Source organism: Macrosteles quadrilineatus, unplaced genomic scaffold (assembly GCF_028750875.1).
Source record: "Macrosteles quadrilineatus isolate MER2022 unplaced genomic scaffold, UCM_ALF_1.0 Scaffold_8__2_contigs__length_117827958, whole genome shotgun sequence".
NCBI lineage: Eukaryota > Metazoa > Arthropoda > Insecta > Hemiptera > Cicadellidae > Macrosteles > Macrosteles quadrilineatus.
The window spans coordinates 24,391,486-24,410,865 of record NW_026542601.1 but is presented as its reverse complement, the minus strand read 5'-3'; the positions used below and the strand labels follow the sequence as shown (position 1 = coordinate 24,410,865).

Here is a 19,380-nt window from a genome sequence, read left to right as displayed (position 1 = left end):
GCTTCCAAAGGGGTAGCAGATTTTTATCCCCCTGGAATTTTACCCCCTGGGCGAATGTGACGTCACAAACCAGGGAGTAAAATTCCGGCCGCAAACTTTTGAGTTTCGCGACATCAGTTTGATGGATTAAACGCGGAATTAAACGTATCTTTTCACGGTTGTGAATTTAATCAGAAAACATCAAATTATAAAAACCTAGAGTGTACGGGCCGGAATTTTACCCCCGGACTTTTACCCCCTCATGAGGTCAGCTCAAAATGTACGGCCCGGATTTTTACCCCCGGAATTTTACCCCCTGGCCAGATATATAAATTAGTAAGAAGGCTTAATTATCTTCATTCAGTTTTAATTTAATAGTAAACATTTCATTATTAAGTAGCCTATCTTAATTTATTTATAACATCAACTAATCAAACAGGTTTTTAATTTTAATTTTGAGATTCGAGTATCAGGATTCGATCTTTGAAAGCTAACTATTGGTTAATATGACGTATAAACAAACATCAGAATGAGAATGGTAATTGATTTGAAGATTTCTTTTAACGATTTATTATACAAACGTGGTAAATAATGTTTTTCGTTTGTATTGCAGCGAAGAAATATTCACCCAATTATCATTTAAATAAGCTACTCAGTTTATTTTGCATACTTACTAACCAACAGTTGGCCCCAAACAAAAATCCCGAACATCAAAATTAAACAGCTAATTCTGTTTACTTAGAAGCGATTACAAAAAAAGGCTACATAATAATGAAATGTTTTCAATTAAATAAAAACAGAAATTGGAAAATCAATCATTCTTAAGAATTTCTATACCCAGCCAGGGGGTAAAAATCCGGCCCGTACGTCTTCAGTTGTCTAAACGTTAGTTGTATGGACAGGGGGTGAAATTCCGGTTTTTATTGCTAATCTAATTAATCACGCTCTGTCTATTTTCATTAGACTTCCAAATCCGCGGGGGTAAAATTCCGCCCCCGAACAAACTTTTGAGCGCTCAGGTTACTTATACGTCATAGTGACGTCAGCTTTGCCCAGGGAGTAAAATTCCAGGGGGATAAAATTCCGGCGACCCCTTCCAAAGCCCTGAACATTGGAACATAAGTCACAGATAGATGTATAGGTTTTATTATTATGAATTGCGTTTGATTTATCTTTTTCAAGTGCGTTTTAACTGTATACCCAATGATAATTAATTTACATTGGCCCTTTGATAACAAGACTAGGATTATTAAATAAGACTAACCTGTTATCAAAATTGACTTCTTATGGAGATTTGCATGTGATTGGGTAAAATAAAATCAAGGGAATTTTGACTATTTATCATGGGTGTGTTGTTATCAAGGTTCTAATATATTGCTATTCAGAACATTGAAGTCTCAAAACCTGAGTAAATCAAACAATAATATGTTAATATAAAATCTTTAATGATAAAACTTTTGATTATTAAAAATATAAATCAGTCTTTACAGGAATACATTCTCAACACACATAAAATATACTGTACATGTTCAAAATACTTGTACAACCACCATGCAATAAAAAGAGTTAGAGTAAGGCGCATTTCAAGGACAAACTATTTTCATTGTAATCGTTAGAAACCAGCAGCTGTGTTAACGTTAATACAAAGGACCAAAAGTGCAATCCCTGATCTTAAAGGTGGGCAGTTGGAGTTGAAGCTAACAGCTGATGCATATCTGTCAAAGACTGCTCCAAACTGCGGCAGAACTCAACAGCACAAGTCTCCGGACAAGAGACGAAGGCTGTGGTGCCAAACTTGATGTCGTTGGGTCTCGGGTTGTAACAGCAGCCATAACCATCTTCGACCAGAGGGCCGTAGATCATGAAACCGTCACTTTTCAGGGCTACCTAACAACATTTTTATAGTACATTAATATTTCAACTGTACACATTATTACTAGTTAAAATTTACACCTAGACATTTTCCAGGGAGAAATTTGGTCAAGTATAGTTTAACTCTTTCCGTGTGCAAGAACACAACACAACAAGAATAATAATAGGACAAGAATGATAATTTTATGCCCAAGCACTCCACTGTTCATCATAGGTGCTTAAAAGATGTTTAATGTAATATGGTTCAAAATCCAGACCTAAACTCACACTAAATATACATACTCAAGGACATTCACTCACGTTTTTAGTCAAAAAAGTAGTCACCAGCATTTAAAGAGACTAACTTTTTATTAATAAAAGGGATAACAGAGTTGCTTACCTTAGAAGCACAGATAGGCTCTAGAAAACAAAAAAATGTCTCAGGCTCCCCTGAGACAAAAAATGTTTGTTTTATGTGAGTTCTCATTAGGCCTGTTGTTACGTACGGTGCAGAAACCTGATCTCTTTCCGCAGTGAACACAAACGCATTGAGAGTGTATAAGAAAAATACATGGAGTGGTGAAGGAAGGGGATAGATGGAGGATATTGAAGAATGCAGAAGTAAATGACATTTTGCAAGGGGAGGATATTGTGCGCTTCATCAAAGCAAGAAGGATCGGTTGATTAGGCCATATGGAGAGAATGCCTCAAGAAAGACATCCCAAATAACTATTGTGCCAGAACATGAAAGGGACTTGGAGAAGGTGAAGGCCGAGAAGAAGATGGCTTGATGAAGTGGAGGATGGCCTGAGGACGTTGAGAGTGAGGAATTGGAGAGAGATGGCGCAAGATCGAGGCGATTGAAGGCAAATTGTAGCTGAAGCCAAGGGCCACCAAGGCCTGTAGAGCTGCCGAAGTAAGATGCGAGTTCTATAGCCCACCTGTAATTCTAAGCTAACCTAGCTGTTATTCCTATTATTTGTACAAAACAAAATCCTAGAAAGGAAAAAAACAAACTTCTGAGTATAATCAGCCTCTGTTGGCAGATACGTTCAATATTTTTATATTTTAAATACTAATATTCTAGTTCTACCTGTACTAACCTGACTCGTTGATATCCTCATGTGCAAGCTCTTCAGATAGCCAGGATCCGAGTATAGGGCAGGAACAGGTAATCCGTGGTCTAATGCTGTTAGTTTCAGGCCTAACAGGTGTCTATCCACACCAAAACCATTCAAAGCCTGTAAACAAACCCAGAAATGTGTGAACTTGGGACAGCCAAACAATTTAAATAAGCATAATACTATACTACAGTATTGATTATCCAACCCAAACAGCAAGATCGGATAAGTTAGGTCAAACAAAAATTAATGAAAGACTACCTCGGTTACCAAGAATCTCGGATAACACGGAGGATTCTGCAGACGGCTCGTCCAGCTTACCATCGGTCTGCGTCCAACCTAGTACGCCTAGTAATCAACTATGTAGTAGAAGGCCTAGTAGATTTTCATTTTCTAGGTTACTGCTGATTATTCTTACCAACAAATCACAAATTACTTGCGACTTTTAACTTTATTTAAACAAAAACATCAATCTATATATATGAATTACCTAAGCCGATCTTTGTGTCAAAATTGTGGGCGAATGGGAAGTCATAGAACGACGGGAGAGAGATCAAATTAAAGGTATCCATCCCGTGACGGAGGGAAAAGTTGCGGATTTTCCAAAACTTTAAATGAAATTTAGATATAACGTAAAATGTTCTCCATTAGTATTGGAAGTCATACACAGCTGGTTTTTATGCTACGTAAAATACTTAATTTTACATAACATGCACATTACATTACCATAGCTTTTTTCACATTTAGAGAAAAGGACGAAAAGGTATTGTGTTTTTCTACAACACTGCTTCAATTTTAACAAGGAGGATATCACAAAACTAAGCTGTAAGCAATTCACTTCTGCTTCTATAATCAATTAAATATTTGTAACTATATTATTCCTTTACTCAATGGTTAGCGTGTAAATTAATGTAAATACCGTACAAAGAACTAAGGAACGAGTATTATAAAAAATTGTATATATTATGTTAATTTCTTTTTATACTTTTATTTTTAATTTTGACTATTATTACAATTTGTGCCGTATCACACAAATTGATAACTTTCCTGCTGTGATATATGATAATAAATCTAGATTATCTAGCATTAGACGTTGGACAGTAGTAACAAGACGAGGGCTTGGACCGTTCCCATTCAAAACGTAAAAAATGTCACTGGCATAAAAAGACACACCAAAAAATAGGGATTGGCTTTCTTACAAAATGTAATACAAGTTTTCCCTCATTTTTGCTTACTGTGATATTTACATAATTAGTTGCAGGTAATGATTGATTCCTGACAAATGTTCAGTAGGTAAGGTACAGCATAGGCCTGTCTATTTTATGTGAAATCATTATAATTGTCTTTTGCTTTAATACAGTACTCTATGTTGTGCAATTCTTTTTTAACCATCAACTATTCATATGTAAATTTTTCAACTAAGTAAACTTTTAAGTGTATAATTTGAAAATTAAATCGTATGTTACAGTATTTTCAAACATGCATAAAGCTCCTCATATAATTTTTACTAGGTCGCCTTTTAAGTTAGCCTAGCTTGAAAGAACAATATTTCTTCAAACTAAGAGGTCAAATGAAATTTTGTTCCTGAAATCAATTAGGTGGATGTGTAACTATTGTATACAACAAATTTAAACATCTATATTTTCTTTTTAGTGTCCTCTCCGTTGCAAAGCACGTGTACAGCAGCTAGTACTATTAAAGTAATTACTGTTTCCAACTGAAAATACATTTAAGCAAATACAAAACGGCCTTCGATAACCGGAGGGCTCATGTGGAACAGTTGACAAACCCTGTGGTATTTTTAATCTATTGTTGAGTATGCAGCATGGGAAAAGAAAGAGAAAGTAGATTCAGTGCAGCCACCATCACCTGTATTGTGTAATCCTTGTGAGCATTCACAGCTTTTTTCAGGGCCAGAACTTTTTGCTGAGGTGACGTCGCTGTGTCAAGCATCGCTTGTGCAAACTCAACACTTTCTTGAGAGCACGAGCGGATGGTCTCTGTACGGCCGTGCAGGTACTTGCGTGTAGACGCTGTCTCGTAGTGGGCCCCAGGCACATTATGGAGCCTGAGACAATAAACGAGGAACTGTAGATGTTTTGATAGGTTAACTTGCAGGATTGATCATCGATAGGTCAACCATAGAATTTCTCATACTGGTAACATCTTTGCAAAAACAATGATAGTCGATATTACAGTATTTTGTTTTGATAGGTTAACTTGTAGGATTGAGCATCAATAGGTCAACCATCGATGTACTCATACTGGTAACATCTTAGCAAAAACATTGATAGTCGATATTATTTTGTTTCGATAATAAACTCTGCCATGCTGTGAATTGTTTTAAATAAAAAGTCTTTGAAGGAGGATTGGTTTTCTGTGGTTACTAATGCTGAAATATAGTATCAGACCAGGCAACTTGGGGAAGATAAGAAATGAGAAGCAAGAAAGCTTACTGGAGACTCAAACAATAAATTTCTAATCTGAGAGTTTCATTTTCATATACTTTCCAAGAAAAACAATTTATATAAATCTTTTTCAAGTAACCATTTTGCTATGGAAAATGGTAGGATAAGTTCTTTACACTATCATTATACCTGTAAAATGCAAACTGCATCGCCATCTGGATAAAGCTATCAGGACTGAGTTTTTGGCTCTTGATGAAATCTTTTCCGTACTTGTCAAAGGAAAACGCTTGAGCTTCTAAATTGTTGATCAAACTGTGAACAAAGGCAAAACAAAAAATATTTTGGTGAAATTAGTAATGGTCGAATCCAGGAATTTTGAATCTCAAGTATATACTTAAAAACATAAAATAATATAATCCCGGGATCCACAAGCCAGACAATAAAATAATAAAGATACCCCCGCCGCAGCAAACCTGCCGACTAAGCAATTTCCATTTGTCTGAATTGATTTTCAGTTAAATATATTTTAATAACATTAGGTTTAACAAGTACCTAGGTTTGCTGCAACAAGGAAACTAATAAAGTGTGTTTTTGAGTAAAATATTGATAGCTTAGTACAAAATAAATAAATTTGCCAAGTTTGATCAAAATATATCCATAAACAAGCAAACTACAACATTTGACAATATTCTCCATAAGAATAACATGGGAATTTTAAATTTACAATTTTTTTTTAATTTTCTTCGTTACTAATAATTGAATAAAAATACTTTTATATACTAAATTATTTGTTTTTTTAAGCTCTTTAAAACGGTCTAAAGAGAAATCAGGAAATTTTGTGTTTTGAGGGTCAAAAGTGAGAAAAACCAATTTTTACCCCATAAAACCCCCCGTAAAGCCCCGTTCCCATGGTCCGATCGTGCTGGTTCGCGAACTCATTCAAGTTTATCCTGCCTTACACCTTCAAACCAAATTTCATCAAAATCGGACAAAAATTACTCAAGTTATCGCGTTCACGGACGTATATATATATATATAAGTCTATATATATATATACATATATAAAAATTTTAACGAATGGTGTTTTTGGCCTCTGGGGACATCAAAATGAAAAAGTAAATCGGTCCCGGGTCTAGGTCTTACCATGCCACCTACGGTAATAGCTACTTCCCTATAGGGAAATTCGCTAAAAACCAATTTTTACCCCATAAAACCCCCCGTAAAGCCCCGTTCCCATGGTCCGATCGTGCTGGTTCGCGAACTCATTCAAGCTTATCCTGCCTTACACCTTCAAACCAAATTTCATCAAAATCGGACAAAAATTACTCAAGTTATCGCGTTCACGGACGTATATATATATATATAAGTCTATATATATATATATATACTAGCTGTAACCCGCGGGCTTTGCCCCGTTTAACTTCTTAATTTTCAAGATTATCTCGTTCGCATGGCTCAATCACGTCCTGGTTGAAGTTTGTTCGCTACGCTCACTCACCTTTAGGTTGGAGCTCGTTCGCTGCGCTCACTTGCCTTCAGGTTAGCTCGTTCGCTACGCTAACTCGCCTCCAGGTTGAAGTTCGTTCGCTACGCTCACTCACCTTTTGGTTGCAAATTAGCTGTTGTCATAAATGTAAAAGAAATAATAGTGCTGCACCCTGTTGGTAATTTTTGTAACTTTAATGCTATTGAACATCACAGAACAGAACCAACTTGTTTAATTGAAACAGCTGTTAAGATTCAATAATTTCATTTCTCATAAGGTTAACATGGGAAACTCCAGAGCCACTGGGGCGGAGCCCGAAAGGATTTTTGAAATAAGAATATGCCTATATGTTAATCGGGAATGTGAGCTATCATCATGCCAAATTTCAGCCCAATCCGACCAGTATTTTTCGCGTTCACTTGTCACAAACATACATCCATACATCCATACATCCATCCATCCAAACTTTCTCATTTATAATATTAGTAGGATTAGTAGGATATATACATATATAAAAATTTTAACGAATGGTGTTTTTGGCCTCTGGGGACATCAAAATGAAAAAGTAAATCGGTCCCGGGTCTAGGTCTTACCATGCCACCTACGGTAATAGCTACTTCCCTATAGGGAAATTCGCTAAAAATTAAAATTACAGTTGAATAAAGCCTAGATAACAGCCAAGGAAATTGATGTTTTGATTTCTGAATAGTTTTGTTAAAGTAAAAGAATAGCACATCAGATGTGCTATTCTTTTACTTATTTCAGTCAACTACTTAATACATACATACAAGCAAACATTTCTCATATTAGAGTATAAGATTTCAAACATTTCTTTTACATGACCATTATGAACGTACTTTTATAAATTCCTTAAAAACCTAATTGATTACAGAACATTATGGGTAATCAATTTATTTCTTACTTTTAGCCAGGGGGGGGGTGCAAGTGCACCTCCCTGTGGGCGCCCATGCCTAGATTGCTCATCTATACCTCCTTGAACTGCCATGTTTTATGGCAGTTTAAAACTATTTAAAATTTGTTTAGGCCTATTGTGTTGCTCGGCCTATTGGCATTGTGACTTTAAAACAAAACATAAATGCTCCTTGTTTCCTAGCCGCTGTTTTAGTTCCTGAAGAAAAATGTTTTTTAATATTTTTAGGAAAAATAAAAGTTATTCCCTGTGTATGATTAATAATCTATAATTAATATGCCAACACGAAATTTGTCATTTGATCTCCTTCCCCCATGTTTGCGTACATTTTATAATTTAAAAAATCAAGAAAGCTTGCGGATATGAGTGGAAAACCATTTGTAGAAAACACTAAAACCAAGATCAGCTTTTGAAAAGTGATAAATTATCTACAAGAAATGTTGATTATATCGAACTTGTATGGACATTATTAGTATTTTCATTAGTTAAATAATCTTTTAAAAGTTGACTCTTTTAAACTCATTATGAGTGGAAATTATGAGTGTTGTTCGTTTTCAAACAACTCCTGTAATACTTTGCAATTGCTCAAATTCGAGCAACATGTACACTAGTATTTATTAATTGATAATTGAATAAGTTGATACTTACTTTTCTAAGTTTGATGCCGACGTTTTTATAGCTTGTTTGATCTCTTTATTCACGTTAAATCTTAACGGGACACAGAGATTTGTGGGAGTCGTGTGATCGCCTTGTACTTGAGCTGATTTGTTTGATTCTCTGAAAAAGAATACAATTCATCTTTGAGACAAAATGTTGTGGATCAGTCACCAGTTAATTACCAAAGTTAAAAACGGTCGTCAGTTTCATCCGTTGTGTGACAACGGCAATTGTAAACGTTTGGGCATGCTATAAAAAGAAACAGATAAGATAAACAAGGAAAGTAATGAATAATAGTTTAGGAATTTTAGTTTTAACAGTTCAGATGACCTTGTGTACCAGATGTAGCATTGAACATTGGCCTAGGCTGTTGCTACTCTACATACAGAGAAATAATTTTACAGCTCTCTGTAAAGCCAGTTCCACGTTATACCTTATGCTTACTAAATTTACTCTAAAAAAGATAAAGCAGTTACATTCTGGTGTAAATCATCTCAATTAAATTAGTACAATGTGATTTATTATTGCTGTCCAATGTGCTGTTAATTTAAAATACAAATGAAATCAAATCAATCAGTTAGATTTTTCAGATAGATTGATTGATGTTCCATATTTTGTGAACTATTTGGTTTATTGGTCTATAACAGATCCCCACATCATATCACTAATGGACTCAAAATTGAAAAACAAGATGCATAGTCAAAGCCTTTTTATAATTTAGATTGAACTTTAGGTAGAGCTTATTGCCAAAATATTGTAGGCCCCTAATCACAAGCTGAATTATTTTAGTGTTGATTACTAAATTTATTTGAACTCACATATAAGACATTATGTGATCGACAATTGAAGCTATGGGTTGACCCTCTGCAGGACTATGTTCATAGGTCAATCCAACTCTCCCCTCCTGGCTCACTAAGAACTGAGAACAGAGTAAATATCTATGTAAGTAAATTTTATTGATTTAGAAAAACATTAATATGTGTGTTTATTCAATTTAATTGGTAAGAGTTAAAATTAAAATACTTTAACACAGCTGCACTTGAATCTACTTGCTCTTTTTTCAGTGCTACATACCCTACACAACAATAGATTAAGTTTCAACATCAGGTTTTCATGTGAGAATAACTTAACTACTAGAAAGCTTTTGTATTGCACAAAACTAAAATTTTACCATAACAAGGCTTACCATTATATGTTTCATTGGTTTTGAGGAAAAGCAAAAAAAAGTAGGAGATTGGACACGGCCTAACCTGGGCCCAGAACTCTCCCTCCCCTACATAATGTTTAAGATTTATTGTGAAAAAAACTGCAAAGAAAGTTCAAAAGTTGAATCCCTTGTTTATATTTCAAAAGTAATCACAATGATCATCCAAGATAGTTTTTCTTTGATGTGACATTCAAACAAAATGTTAAAATATGGAAAACATAATACAATATTTTAGGCATATCCGTGTAAAAGGTTGATAAAGCAAACCATAACCTACCAACTACAAAATCAAACTAGTGTACAAAAACTGATGCTATACTGACGGCTAAAAAACTATCAAACTTGTTTGATCATAGGTATTCTTAGTGTAAGTAAAAAAAAAAAAATGTTATTATTTCTTATTGAAATCAAGAAACTGTATGTTTTGTTAAATGACATGACCAATGCATGTATATGTTATTTTGGTTAAATAAATGACTTATTAACTGATCGAAGGATACATAAAGAAGCAAACAGAAACAACATAAATGTATTGATCCCTAACCTCAACTTGTTGTCAACACCAAAGAAAACAATATCAAGGAAACTTTTGTTCAAGTGTTTACAAATTCTAATCCGTTTATTTATAACCTAAAAATAACAGACATTTTTAAAACCATCAACTGTTCACCACAGCAAACATATTGTAGACAGTCATTAAAAAGAGAGCTTTCATTGCAGATGTCTAATAGACCTAGTGGTGGCCATAACATAAATCAGCAAGTTAACATTCAAGAAAAACTTATGAATAATTATATGAAAATTTATTTTACTCACGTAGAGTAAATACTCGTCATATCACTACATTTCAATACCCAAAACAACTTACCTGAATGGTCTTGTCGTACCAGCGGTTGCCGCCGTTAGACATGACTCCGTTACCGTGTATCGTCTGCAGCCCACACATGGTGCGGTCGTCAACCCCCTCCTCACCTGAGGCGTCGTCCAGACACAACACAAACAACGCACTTTCAATGCTCTTTAACGTCTCAGCGTTACTGGGATCTGGAAAAACAAAAGATTTTGATGAACCGTTAATTCAACGTGGGATTAATGTTTTGCAAAACTGTTTGTGTAGTGTTGAAAGCTATTGTTGATATTTGTCTCTATAGCCTAAGGTTATTTTGTAAGAAGCAGTTGGCTTTGAATTCAATTAATTCAGGAAGACAGGAAATGCAATATGAAGTCACCTCATTAAAAATGATTTGTGAATTATTGATTGCATGGTGAGATAGTTGCAGGTTAGCTATCAATATTGCTTTGATATTGTTTTGTTATTACATTAACAACTGAAATATTTGCTTGGTCTGTTATGGCAATTTGAAAAAAACATAGTTGCAATTTGTACTAATCCACCAATTCACTCAGCAATATAATTGCTGAAATATTCTACCCTACAATAAATCTAAATAGCTGTGTGTTTTCTGTGGTGAAATATACAATTAAGCACAATGTTAACAGAATCACATTTGAATTTTAAAGTGCCCACAACAGTATATTCACTAGTCGGAAATATTTTCTTCAGCAAATCAGCAAAATCAGATCAAGCAATAGGACACATGTCCTTGACTTCAGCTCATTATTTTTTGCTTTAAGAATAAAAAGAACTACTTTAGCTCAGCAAAGCTTGTAGTAAAAAAGTATATTTTCACTGTAGTTTAGCAAAAAACTGTTACAATATGTAGGTATGTGAGCAATAAATTTCTTGGCCTGTTACCATAGAGGTAACACTTTAGATACAACTCACCTTTTACAAGAAGTTGGTAGTTTTCACTCCAGACATCTCTGTGGTCCGAAGTCAGGACTCCGACTGGAGCAACATTGTGATCACACATGTCCACAATTACAGTTAGTGCTTCATAGATTTGCTGTTGACTACACGGAGCATTATCATCTGATATTACATTCAGCTGGAATATCTGGAAAACTATAATCTATAAACATTCATCACAAGTATTTTAAATGAGTCTCATAAATTATTCACATATAGTTTGTAAACAGTGGTTAGAAACACGGATAAACAGAATTAATAAAATATTTTGTGAATCATAACTTCTCGCTGCAAGTATGAAAAATTTCTGTATGTGGTCCTGGTTTGTGCAATTCCAGTCCACTCTGTATTTAAGTTACCACTAAATTTAACCAATGTCGAAATGCCAACATGCAACATCTCCAAAGATTCAGAAAGAGCTGCTTTGTTGCGTCAATGTAATTTAATAGTTTGGGATGAGTGCACCATGGCCCACAAAGGAGCTTTAGAGGCTTTGGATCGATCCCTTTGTGACATTCGGGGTAGCAACACATTGATGGGAGGCTTAGGTGTTTTGATGGTTGGGGACTTCAGAATTTGACGTTATTGCATTTGATCAATTTTAAAAAATGCACACAATTACTCCCAAATGATGACTCTCGGTCGGTATCTTAAAGGTTTTGCAGTTTTGTTGCATTTTCTAAAATTAACTGATGGTTAGTGTGTCTGAACAGTCAGAAAAGACTGAAAATCTGTCGCAGTCATGTGTCTGCCTCTGCACTTCGCGACATGAACGTGAATCACCTTCACTGCTAACCACCACGCGCCCGCTGAAGCCCCAGGCACGTGCCCAGTGTGCCTTATGGCGCCACTGACCATCTATGCAGCATATAAGAGACATTTTTTTATATTTCTACAGTAATATCACTGTACTTACATTATTGTTATGCATGACAACAATATGTCTCGAGTCAGGGTGATAAACAATTTCATCTCTAGGTATCCTTGGTAAACGACAAGTCCCAAACACTTTCTTGTATTGTGCCATATCCAGTGGGTCTTTCCCCATCATCTCTGTTTGTAGCTTGTCACTGCAATAAGAAGTACAAATAGTATGCCTATTTGTTTTTATTTTGTCACTTGAAATAGTGACATAACTTATGTTATGAAACAATGACTCATACTTGTATTACATTTCAGTGAAACTAATAGAATGCCACACTCTTGGGAAAATGCCCATCCGTGAATATATTGGACTTCAAGAACACCAGACAACCAAGAACCAACAAAATAAAAGGTAACCTAAAACTTTTGATTTACAATTTATTTGATATGTTTTACGGTTTTACTTACTTATCAATGAGTGATTTAAAGTCCAGCACAGCAAGGACCAACTTAGCAGCGAACATGATTTGCTCCTCAGGAGATTCAAAGTGTTGCCTTGGCATTACCAAGCCCGGACTGGAGAAGACAACGACTGAGGATCGATACTCTAAATAGGCTGAGTTTAACCACCAATCAGCCAGCTGAAAAAATCACACACTTTAATGATAAGAACTATAACCTCAAAATATTATATCAAAACTACAAAATACTATAGGGGAACCGAACTGAAACAGTTGGATGAATAAATTAGTTAAAAGCAGAATAAAGATAGTTTTACTCTAAAGTAAAATAATTAACGACAAACCCAAGTGGTAGAGCTGGTAGCTTTAATGTATGTATGTAAAAATAAAAATAAAAAATAGTACATTTAAAACTCCTTTTTTCCAAGTTTATATTTCCATTTTGTATTTGTAGCCAACTTTAGGCTGCCATTATTTAAGAAGTATTTTCAAGAAGTACATAATAACAATTTGTAGGAAATTTTATTGTCTCTCAGAATATCACCTTCCACTTTGGTTGATTTCCTCACCATTTCAAAGTTATTTGCAAAAACGTTAAGCAAACTCAAAATTTAAAGTAGTGAGAAAATACTGAATTAAAGATGTTGTTGTTAAGCTCTGTACAATTAAATCTACAGTTCTACTGAACCGATTTTATTAATTAATAGGTCATTGGATAGCCTAATTTGTGAAGATTTGCAAATAATTATGAAAGTACGGTTGAGGTTGCAAACAAGATCGATGATAAATAACTCAATTTTTTGAACAATTTGTGTTGGTTGTTATTTAGCTGTGTGCTTTAATGAAATGGAAGCTGGTATTTCAATGAAGGTTCTTAGGTCAAAACAAATAGAATAACGAAATTAGAATTAATTAAATATATCTATAAAAACTAAATTCCATATTCAAGATATAATCAAATTTATATTTTCTGATTGAGCAATACAGTATTTTGAACTTAACTGATTAAACTATCAATATCTCAAGTGAAAGCCATTGAAGTATTTTAAGACAAAGACATATAAAATAACTTAAATAAAAATAGATTTACGTATCATTGATTGCAGATAGGTACTAAAACTATTGTAATTATTGTTGATTCGTGATTCAGCAGTGTGCTTTAGGTAGTCCGATCTTAATAATCAATAGCTCAAATGAGAGTTGGTACTTCAGGGTTTTAGACCAACATGTATAATGTAATTAGAACTGCTATGATACATCGTTAATTGAAGTGAATAAAATGCTTTCGTCGATTAATACAATAGATAAATTAATGATGATGCTTGATGACAAATATGTGCTTGCATAGCTTTATTTTAAGACAAAAATTATTAAAATCGGGCGGGTAGAAGAGCCCTCCTGTAAACCATCGCCCGCCTGCAAAACATTGAACTCGAAAAAAACCAAATTTAACTCCCGTAGGAAATGTACAGGGAGGCAGTTTGTGCATAACTTGAAATATACGTCAAAATGAATGCCGATGCTTGATGGCAAATCTGCGGTACGTCCATACCTTTTTAAGGCCAAAATTATGAAAATCGGTTGGGTATAAGAGCTAACACGACTCGGAAAAGAAAACCCATTTATTTTTATAGATGGCAATAATTAGTTTACCAGTATGCATAATCTAATCATACGAAACATTTATTAATAATTCAACAGCTTATTGTTATCCAATTAATTTTTTCTTTGATTAAATGTTGTTGTTAAAAAACAATTTGCATTTGTGTTTAAAGTGTGTTCCTTATGTTAATTGTGTGATTCTAATGTTATGTGCTTAAACTGTACCATTAATTGTCTTACAGTAGGCCTACAATAGTCTCATAAACTTATAACGCTGACCGAAAAGGTGCTGAGGTTGAGAAATGTTGGAGGAAAAGGGGTAGGTAAGAAATTCTCTTATTGACAATATCTTAATTTGCAACACTACAATATTAAAATACGTAAATTTCAATTGTTGAAGAAAAAAACATGACCTCCTTTTTTCATAGGATTCAAGGTTGTGGTGTTGACTAACAGACTGACTAGCCAGGGAAGTGTTAAGCGTTTCAGTCGTCAGGTTTGCTTGTCTTGCATATTCTGGTTTTAACTTATTTCCAACTAGCAACAGTGCCCGTTGTGGTTAAATACAACGGTCTCTAGTAAAATAACGGATATGAAATCCATACACCACTTTACTCACTAATATTAATGGTACAGTTTAAGCACATAACATTAGAATCACACAATTAACATAAGGAACACACTTTAAACACAAATGCAAATTGTTTTTTAACAACAACATTTAATCAAAGAAAAAATTAATTGGATAACAATAAGCTGTTGAATTATTAATAAATGTTTCGTATGATTAGATTATGCATACTGGTAAACTAATTATTGCCATCTATAAAAATAAATGGGTTTTCTTTTCCGAGTCGTGTTAGCTCTTCTACCCAACCGATTTTCATAATTTTGGCCTTAAAAAGGTATGGACGTACCGCAGATTTGCCATCAAGCATCGGCATTCATTTTGACGTATATTTCAAGTTATGCACAAACTGCCTCCCTGTACATTTCCTATGGGAGTTAAATTTGGTTTTTTTCGAGTTCAATGTTTTGCAGGCGGGCCAACCTTCTTAAATGGTGTTTGTTCCAAACTGAGTCCTACTCTGCACGTACCCAATTTTCATGTTTCTCTGCCCTCTTGATCAGCAGCTGCTGGAGCTGAGAGCCAACGCCACCTGGCTCACCAAACTGGCGAAACACAGTCTCAGTCTGTGCCAGCTGTTCAGGTGTCACTAGCGGCCGAATTGATCTATAATCATCAAACCTTAGGGTGCGTTCACAAAGAAAGCTGGTTACAAGTAACTTACTTTCAGTGCTTGTTCCAAGCGCTTGAGAATGTTGTTGTGTGTTCACAACAAACGCTTGCATTTCAAGCTCAGTGTAGTCTCAGCTGCAGCTCTGGTTGAGACAATATCTTCCTCAAGTGACGAAGAGTTATTTTTGATTGAAAATGTAGAATAAAAAATTCGTAGAAGGAAAGTAGGTTCTCATGCAATTAACCACGGAAGATGTAGGTTCGGAGAATACCACCATCTATTTCCTCAATTGAAATAGGTCAAAGTGAGGTTTTTTCTTATATATGAGAATGGAGTTAACCACGTTTAATTACATCCACAAGAAAAATGAAAGTGTTTTAGTGAAGTTTTGGGGGTGGAATTGGCATAAGCAACCTATCCATGCGCCAGAACAAATTTTGGACCAATAATAAAACCTAACAAATACTCGAAGGGAGTTTTAAACGACCCTATGTAGCTGATTAATTATGATGCAAATAATATTGTGAGATGTATTCAAATGTTTAAATGTTTTAGGTAAATAAAGTTAAAGTATACAAGTTTCATATATACGAGACCACTGTGCTGCGATAGCAAATATGGCCTGGAAAGGGGTTGAAGTCGAGCCTATTATGAGAGAAGCTGACCCTGCAAACAATGTGCCTGCTTTAAAAGCTGATTTTAAAGTTAATGGTATTTGGGAGGCTGAGAGAGTAGCGTTTTTTGATAATCGCATTGTTAATGCTGACGCTCCCTCTTACGCCAACCAAGAATGGGGAACAATATCTCGAAACCATGCCGTTCAGAAACACAATAAATATGACAAAGCAGCCGAAGACATCAGAGGAAGCTTCACACCATTAATATGTTCCACGGAAGGAGTCCCCCACAAAGAATATGAAGCGTTTCAGAGGAGAACAAGCGAAGCCCTGGCTGTAAAATGGAGAAAACCATACTCCCAAATTATCGGATGGTTGAGGATCCAAAGCCAGCTTTCCATCATTCGAGCAGTTTCGCTAAGGCTACGGGGAACTAGACGAAAAATTCGAAGCATTCAATTTGAAGATGGTGCCGCAATTCCCCCATTGCTCTATTGAGCTTTCATTTTATTTTTGTTAAACATTTATATTTGATTGAAAATCATAGTAATATGTTGAATTGTTTGAAATGTATAAATAAAGTTTTATTGTTTATTAAAAAATAAAAAAAAAAACTAACACTTAATTAATATTGAATTAAGTTTGTTTGTCCATCATCTTAATACAGTACATGTATGTTATATTTATCCTATTGGTTACGTTATTGAACATTCTAGGGAAAAAACCACAATACGTGGGTAATATATTTTTTTGGAAATTGGAAGCTCTAAATACTTGAGCTTTCAACTCATCGACATCCATACCTCACTGTTAGTTGTTTGTTGTTAGTTGTTGTTTGACTGGTTCGGTCAACAAGTACGAAACGTTCTTGCGTGCTTGTCAGAGCTTGTAACAAGCGCTTGCCAGCCGGCACAAGCTTTGTCTGTGAACGCACACGCTTAATACTATGTTGACTTTTCTCACACCGGTTCGAGATTGCAAGCGCTTGCCAACAAGCGCTTGTAACCAGCTTTCTTTGAGAACTTAATATAATAATGATTCTACTAGATCCAATTCAAAATGTAACTTAAGGTATTTGTCTGAAACAGTAGCCAAAAGCAAAAACTGATGTAAAAATACCTGATGTGATAGTTCCAGTTTTTTGTAATCTAAAAATAACTTAATAGGTAGCCTATACCCTAAACTAAGTTTGTTTGAAAATGTAGGCTACTTTTTACTTGGGTCCCGCTCAATGCTACTAATTATTGTTATCTACTCAAATCAAATTTATTATTGTTATTCATTGTAACACTTTTATTGATTTGTTTTGTTGTAACAGTTTTGTTTATTTTTACTTGTTTTGTTGCAACCGCTGTCTTTTTGCCATCTTTTTGCCGTTTCTCTTTTTTGTTGTTATCAATTGATTCTGATTCTTTGTTTTTCTCTCAACATCATTGTATTACTAGCTTTAAGTAGGCTAAGTCTTGTTTGTATTGCACTAATTTGTACGAAATATCAAAATGGAGCTGTCCGTTGGAATGTAAAATAAGTAAATAAAATTAAAATATTGAAAACCATTGGCATTAACTTATCAATTTGTATAGGCCTATATCGAAATATTAACTGTAAGAAAACAGTGGAAATATAAAGCTACCTATGATAGTATAACCCTATAGATATAATAGCAAGGATGGATCTGACTTTATTTCGATTTGATGGTGAAGTTGAGAACAATAAGTGTACGGTATGACCAATGTGCTACTTAAGCTACCTAACCAAGTGCAAAATCGTAATGTCTAAACTTATTTATTTAGCCTACCGGTACTTATTATCTCCACACCTTTTGCCATTTTACATTACATAGAGGATACGCGTCCGGTAACCGGACGTGGATAAGGCGTCCGGCAATGACGTCATGGGGTTGCGGGAGCCTGGAACGCCATTACCACAACAATACAATGATCAGCCATCGGTGGTCGTGGTGTAGTGGATAAGGTGCTCGGCTGATATGCAAGAGGTCCAGGGTTCGAATCCCATTGGTGACTTTAACTTTTTGTCGAAGATTTTGCATTGAATACCATTTCTTCTTAACTATACATCTTTTGTTAGAATTTTTGGCATTTAGGCCTATAATTTTTGTTTAGAAAAAGAATTTAACCTTAATTCGATTTTTTCATTATCAGCAAGTTTGGTTGGTTAGGTTAGGTTATGACAGTAATTGCTGGACGTCTAATCCACGTCTGGTTACCGGACGTGTATCCTCTGCCTTAAGTTAACTTTAACTTAATTATGTCAATAATAACTTAACACTTAATAACTTAATCCTTATGAACTAATATACAGTACAATAAGTGAACTTATTAATAAATTAAAGAACATGGTTTTCAAAGACAACTTTGCATAAAACCGTGGCGAATATTCCACATAAGAATAAACAATGCGAACATACATGAATAGTTAAATTATGAATGGAGTAAAGAGTTAACATTGAAAAAAAAACTGTAGGTACCCAAGTGAATATATATATATATATATTAGTTAGTAATTTTCCTGTAATAATAATGAGTTCATTACCTGAGACATTTGTTGAGGGTGTCTTGAAGCTGAGGAACAGGCAGTCGAGGAAGTTGAGCAGAGCTTAAGTTACGAACCAATGCAACAGAGGACTGTGACCTAGCAAATTTAAAGCAAAGATGCATTTTGCCAAGTTATATTACTAAACTCTAAACTAATGTTACAAAAGATACATTATAGCTTTATTCATAATCTGAGTTAGAGCTTAAACATTTGTTTATTTTGACAATAATTAATTTAAAGTGCTATGGGGAAATAAATCTTTAACACTGGGTTTGTAATTAAGAAAAATAGCTATATTAGTTCTTTTATAAATTCTTTTATATTAAAAGCTCTAATTGTAAAATCAAAGATAAGCAAAGAAACAATAACGACAAATGTAACATAACCAAACTACTAGTATTTTGACAGGAGAACGTATGAATAGAGAATGACTATCAAAAAGAGTCTGTACACAGTAGTACCAACACTAAAAAATATTCAACTCGCCGTCCGCCGAATGTGAAAAGCTTCACCGATATGGTGAAGCACTTTCCATTAATCATGTAGATAAATGAACCAATTACGCATTGGAGCGTATGTGTACAAAATA

General features: G+C 34.6%; 1 protein-coding gene across 1 annotated transcript; it reads right to left on the bottom strand.

The window, feature by feature from the left end:
* Positions 1–1,411: 1,411 nt before the first annotated feature.
* Positions 1,412–19,121, bottom strand: LOC129001730 (carnitine O-acetyltransferase-like). The gene is made up of 12 exons (XM_054429138.1): positions 18,789–19,121; positions 15,476–15,611; positions 12,783–12,955; positions 12,367–12,520; positions 11,427–11,598; positions 10,509–10,684; positions 9,252–9,352; positions 8,425–8,553; positions 5,549–5,671; positions 4,821–5,019; positions 2,934–3,071; positions 1,412–1,866 (listed from the first exon to the last, which is right to left on the bottom strand). Exons 1-12 carry the CDS (start codon positions 18,911–18,913, stop codon positions 1,651–1,653), a joined length of 1,842 nt encoding a protein of 613 aa, XP_054285113.1. The 5' UTR covers positions 18,914–19,121; the 3' UTR covers positions 1,412–1,650.
* Between the last annotated feature and the right edge of the window lie 259 nt (positions 19,122–19,380).

What these genes read in the sequence shown, in the direction of transcription:
- LOC129001730 (XM_054429138.1), bottom strand. Translation starts at nt 18,913, where the DNA reads ATGCATCTTTGCTTTAAATTTGCTAGGTCACAGTCCTCTGTTGCATTG. An exon ending in CTACCAACTTCTTGTAAAAG is followed by an intron (nt 10,685 to 11,426) that starts GTGAGTTGTATC and finishes TTGTTTTTCCAG; the next exon opens with ATCCCAGTAACGCTGAGACG. An exon ending in TCGGCATCAAACTTAGAAAA is followed by an intron (nt 5,672 to 8,424) that starts GTAAGTATCAAC and finishes CTTTGTTCACAG; the next exon opens with TTTGATCAACAATTTAGAAG.